The sequence below is a fragment of the Myotis nattereri genome, assembly GCF_964212035.1.
Source record: "Myotis nattereri genome assembly, chromosome: 5".
Lineage (NCBI taxonomy): Eukaryota > Metazoa > Chordata > Mammalia > Chiroptera > Vespertilionidae > Myotis > Myotis nattereri.
The window spans coordinates 72,071,469-72,077,448 of NC_138080.1; the positions used below are offsets into that span (position 1 = coordinate 72,071,469).

The window sequence follows — 5,980 nt, forward strand, 5'->3', positions numbered from 1 at the left end:
ATCCTAAATGCGGAGGCAAGCGAGGGGCGCCGGGCTCGAAGGGCCTGGCGAGGGGCAGCGGGCCCTGCCCTGCGGTACATGGTCTGGCCTGCTGTGTGCTGTGCTGTGCTGGCATCTGCCCCCCTTCCCCATCCTGCCTGCCTCCTCCCCACCACCCTCAGGCCCCAGCCTGCGCCCCTGCTGATGCACGTCAGTGTGCCTTGGACAGAGTGAAGTGTCTTTGCCCAAGGGTCCCCCAGGGACTAGAGGATCAGCCTTTGTCCCTCTCCAGTTCCCCATCTTCCAGGCCGCTTAAGGACCATCTCCCACGACCCCCCACTTGTGTCTGATTGCTGAGCAGTAATGGCTGGTGCTTCCAGACAACCCCCTGCCCAGGTTTCACCCTGCTGGCCTCCTCCTGACCCCGCGGCTCAGATCCAGACACAGAGACCAGGATGGGCCACACAGAGGGGGATCCCACTTCCTGAACTGTCCATATCCTCCTCAACTCCTGAAAACTCTCAGGCCCTCGGGGTGAGGGTCTAAAGCCACTGTCATGGCCACCAGGTCATGGCCATTAGGTCGCGCCTCCCCTTCCCCCCCCCATTATCAGCAGATGTACAGCATGAGCCCAGTACTCCAGGGTCCTCCCGGTTCTGCCCTCGGCACAGGTGTCCCAACAAAGCCCCAGGGGATGCACTCAGGACAAGTGCAGTGAGGAGTGGTCTGACCCGTGCCTGGGTCGCCTGGATGGACCGGGCAGGCATTCGGGTCCTGTTTCAATGGGCTCCGGCAACCTCACATGGCAGCTCCCTGGGCTGTCATCCCTTCACCCAGGGCAAGAGTGTGCCAGGGTGGAGAGCTGACCAGCCCTTGCCCCCATCACTGAAACCTTCTTCCTTTCCAGGGCACTGACGGGCTGCCCGTGCCTGGCTGCTGGCATAAGGTACCTTGTAGGGAAATCTCCGGGACTAGCAGGGAGGAGTTGGGAGACAAGAAGGGCCTGGAGGTGGGCCTCTGCGGCTCCCTACAGTGACTGAATAGCCAGGTTTACCTGTCACAAGCCTAGTTTTGACTCTCCCGTCATGTGACCTGAGGCTTGGGGCCATAATCCTGGGTGATTATGCACAGCCCACCCTTGGCTGCATGGGGCTCACTCAGCATCTGGCCCAGCCAGTGCAAAGCCGTCAGCGCCCTGTGGGACTTGGTCCAGGCTGCCCCCGAGAGGGGTAGAAGCCAGGAGCCCGGGACTAGGGGAGGGGGGCCTGCCTGTTCCTGGGGAAATGGGCAGGATGGATGAGGTCCAGACCTGGGAGGGTCCCAGGGGCCTCATGGCCCCTCCTCACCTCAGTCTTTCTCTCCTTTTCCAGTGATCAGAACCCAGCTCACTGCCTGTACAGATCCATGTGGACATTTTTAATTTTTGTAAAAACAAAACAGTAATATATTGATTTTTTTTCATGGGATGCACTGCCTGTGGCCTTTAACCTTTGAGCATGTGCCCGGCCCAGCCCCAGAACAATCAGCATGTGAAGCTGGCAGGAACGTGGACAGACCAATCAGGGAATTGTGTACTTGAGGGGCCACCGTAGGATTTGGTGCCTGGCTCAGACGAAGTTGCAAAGATGCCGGGTTGGGCCTTCAGTCACCTGATTAGCAGAGCGTCTGGCTGCCCAGCTGCCCTACAAGAGCCTGTCCCCTGAAGCTCCAGAGCCCCCGGGGGGGCACCTGGGGATGGACGGCCCTGCAGCTGCTCCAGCCTCTTCAGCCAGAGCCAGCTGCTCACCCTCCCGGACCCTGGGTTCACCAGGAAGGACAAGCCTCCCACCCAGCACTTGCAGCTGGGTCCTGGGAGCTGTAGAAAGCACCCCAGGCAGGTCTAGCTCTCACCCAGTTCATTAGCCTCGGGAAGCCAGCCTGTTTGAGAACACATGTCCTCTGGCCAGGAGTACAGGCCAAGCACTGTGATCACCACCACATGGACCCAACTGCAGGGAGCCCCATGGTGACCAAGTGTGGAGGATGGCAAGGCCCATGCTGGAGTGACTGCTGCTTCCTGTCTGTCCCCCCCACCCCAGAACAGGGGTATGATGAGACTTTGCCGCCGGAGGAGATGGGCCTCTAGCTCAGAGCTTGGGTCTCACTGGCCCCAGTCTCCCACCCAGGAGCACTCTGGTCCGCTAGCCGAAAGTGGTCTTCCGGGTGAACTGTACAGATGAAGAGAATCCCGGTGTGGTTCCCAGCTGGCCCGAGCAGGGGGCCTGCGACCTGAGCCTCGCGCTCCAAGGAAAGGCTTCCCCACCTGTGACAAAGGTCCCAGCCATCAGCTCTGGCCCAGCGACTTGCCTCCCCTCTCTGTGTAGATAGGTATTGCTGTGTGTAATAAACCATGAATTTGTGTCTGGTTGAGCCTGTCCTTGCAGACTGCCCCTCGGGCACCTCTGGCTAAGGTTTCAGCCTGGCCATTGCAAAGAAACCAGAGAAACCCACCCCAGAAACCAGAGGGAGTAGCTCAGGGTCATGGGGTTAAGTTTGGAAGACACAGACACAGGCCTAGTCCTGCCACGTACCAGCCGAGCCTTCTGGACAGTCACATCCCTGAGCCAGTGACCAGTGACTGCTACATGGAAAGTCATCCCAAAACTTGTTGCCTTAAAACAATGATCCTTTATATTCCTGTCTCTCAGTTCTGGGGTTAATGGGCTCAGCGGGGTGGTTGTGGCTCAAGCTCTCCCACACCTGGTGGTTGATGGCTGTCAGCTGGGAGGTCAGATGGCAGAACACCGATCCCCCGTGGTCTGGCTCCTCATGCTGAATTCCAGGAGGAGTGTTCCATGGTGAACCAGGTGGAAGCTGTGTCACCTTTTATGGCCAAGCCTCAGAAGTCATATGGTGTCACTTCCTGCCACAATCAGTGGTAAAGTTTTCAAGGGAAAAGTGTCAACATTCCTATTTTAAGGAGGAAATGTGAGGTAGCTCTTGTTGCAGCCCTCTTAGAAAATCCAACCTGCCACCTCATCTACAAGAAGGGACAGTGATGCCTACACTCTGACGGTGGTTAATGAGGACCAACTGCATGGGATACAAGAACCCAGGGCAGGGCAGGCACCTGGCAGCTCCCAAGAGTCTGAGTTCTCTCTCCCCTTACCCATTCCAAGACCAAGCAAAGGCCATAGTCTTGCAAAGCATTTCTACATCGTTTATTCCAGCTTGTCCTTATAACAACCCTGAGAGAGGGACCCAGCAAGTATGCCCATTTCACAGACGACAAAACCAAGCACATCCGGGGTGGTATACTAGTAGACAAGGCCTGCGTGACAGCATCTTAGGTCTTCTCCAAGGCCTGGGGCCTAAGGAGGGCCATGGTTTGAGTAGTCCCCCTGGCCCCTACTCTGTGGCCTCCTCACTGAGCAGAAGAGGCCCAGCCCTACACCAGCTAAGGAGGAGGAATGTGTCAAGTCCTCACCTCTGTCTCCCTCAATTGCTGGCAATAAGTGGCAGGCCCACTGCTCAGCCAGTCGTCTTGGTCACCGGGGAAGCCAGTAGTGTGAAAAGGAAGAGAAACACAGTGGGGCTGTGATGACTGATGGACATCACAAGCTGTCCAAGTGTCCTTGGGCATTCCAACATAACCTCACAAATCTACTGCACTCTACAGTTTGTAAATTCACTCCGCCCTCCACTCAGGTACCTCATGGATCCCCCCACTTGCGAAGGAGGGAGCCTATGTGACTCATGTCACTATTTCCATGTTACATGTGGGGAAACAGGCTCTGAAGGAGTAGCCCTCAGCCTAGGGATAAACAACCAGGACTGTCTTTCTGAAATTGCTTGTCAGGGCCCAGAGTCTGCTAGGCAGCGCCATGCTGCTGGCGGATTGGTGGGCAGATCCTCTTAGAAGCCACATGTGGCCCCTTCCTCAGGCACCAGAGGTCCCTTTCCTGCTCCTTTGGGTAGGGCAAGGTCATTATGGCCCATTGCTGCCCCCTTGTGGCCTCACAGTGTATCCTCAGGTCTGCAAACTTCTCATTTTAGAGGGTACAGATTGCTCCAAGAGCTTGGAGTAGAGACGAGAGGCTGGAGAAGAGTAAATGACTTGCTCAAGGTCCCACATGAGACATGGGTGAGCGCCCTGCCTCACAGCAGAGCATCCAGGACCAAGGGTTTCACATCTCCCTGACAAGAACTACCCCCTTCCAGAAGAAAGGGAAGCACATTTATTGAGCCCCACTGTGTGCCATGGCAGCTAAACTAACCACAAAAATTCCTACCTCATGAGAGGAGTAGGGTCTCCCTCCTCCTGATCCCTAGGATACTACATGGGATAGTTTTGGGTGTCACAATGACTGGAAGATACTCCTCGGATTCAGTGGGCAGGGCTAGGGATATCAAACATCTGAAAGGCATGGACAGTCCCGTCCCATGATGAATCATCTCAGTGAGAATGCCAGTGCTGCCTGCATTGAGAAACACCATGCCCTAGGTTCAAATTTTGATTCAGCCATTTCCTCCCATTCCCTGCCCTTTTTGGCCTCCAATAGCCCCCAGAAGGCTGAGCATGAGATAATGGATAGAGGAGTGCTTAGCCTGGAGCCAGAGGCAGAAATGAGTGGGCTTTTCTGAGCCAGAAGGAGTGGCTTCCTGGTGATGACCTGCCCCCTGGCCCAGGAAATGACCCAGTTGGGAGGCCTGGCTTGACCTCCAACTGATTTGCCACCTGACCCTGAACATCTGGAGAGTGAGTAAGATGAGGGCTGGGACTGGCTGCAGTATTCTCGCCCTCAACCCTGAGACTAAAAAAGCTCTGAGCCAACCTACCTCCTCTGAGCTGCCCTGGGCACAAGACAGGTTCGTATTTGGGCTCAAGACAAAGCCAAAGATGAGCCCCAGAACTGTTGCCTGTGGCCTGTACTTCTTTTCTGAGGGTCAAATCCCCCTCCCCTATAAGTGGGAAGAATTTTTGGTTAATTTGGGAGGAATTTTGTTTTCAATCATACATAAGGTTCAATTCAGCTTTACAATTAAAAGTAAGAAACTCTATCCAGTTTAGAAGATGACAAGTTCTGGAGGTGGATGGTGGTGTGGTTGCACAAAGTGAACGTACTGAATGCCACTTAATTATACACTTAAAAACGGTTACAATGGTAAGTTTTATGTTATGTATATGTTTCCACAATAAAAAGGAAAAAGAAACTCCAAATGTTCTTTAATAAATGCTCTAATAAACATTTTACATTTTTATGGGGGAAGAAATCAAGGAATCAGCGTTGAGGGAGCAAAGCAGAGGGCTGTGATCCCTTGTTCCAGGGTTCATCCACGCAGAGTCCCAGTGCCCCACCCCAGGAGGGGACATCTCTCTGCTAAGCCAGCTTTCCACCCCTCACCCCAGGGCTGCCAGCTTTCCACCCCTCACCCCCAGGGCTGCCAGCTTTCCATCCCTCACCCCCAGGGCTGCCAGCTTTCCACCCCTCACCCCCAGGGCTGCCAGCTTTCCATCCCTCACCCCCAGGGCTGCCAGCTTTCCACCCCTCACCCCCAGGGCTGGGAGTCAGGCCGGCCTGCGCTGGAGTCCAGCCTGCGCGGCACACGTGCTGTGTCTGAGAGCAAAGTCCTTTCCCGTTCCGGGCCTGGTTTCCTGGCCTCGTGCTCACTATGAGGATCAGGAGTCCTCCCAACGCTCCTCCTGCCTGAGCACTTGATGACTCCATTAGCACGGACACCGCTCGCGGTCACTGGCCTGGAGTCCCACTTTATGCACCGGGAAGGCGACTCAGTGACTGAGTCCGGGGCCCCGATCCCGCTAGGGGAGCAGCGGCGAACGCACCTGCGGACCGTCCGCTCCCGCGCGGCGGTTTCCACGGGATGACTTGGCTGTAGGAAGTCTGCCAGGCTCGTTCCCGAAAGATTTTACCAACCTGAAACGGGCCTCGGGAGGGGGCGGCGCCGCAGCGGGAGGGGCGGGGCCGCGGGGCGGGGCCACGGCGCGGAGGGGCGGGGCCAC

The 5,980-nt window shown here is 56.2% G+C and overlaps 1 protein-coding gene across 1 annotated transcript in view; it reads left to right on the top strand.

Moving 5' to 3' along the window:
• The window catches only part of COL23A1 (collagen type XXIII alpha 1 chain), a 257,686-nt gene extending 255,303 nt beyond the window's left edge, over positions 1–2,383 (top strand). The window contains exons 28-29 of the mRNA XM_081093278.1: positions 887–925; positions 1,350–2,383. Coding sequence (XP_080949404.1) covers positions 887–925; positions 1,350–1,352 — 42 coding nt within the window. The 3' untranslated portion in view covers positions 1,353–2,383. The remainder of the gene's footprint in view (positions 1–886; positions 926–1,349) is intronic.
• Positions 2,384–5,980: the final 3,597 nt, after the last annotated feature.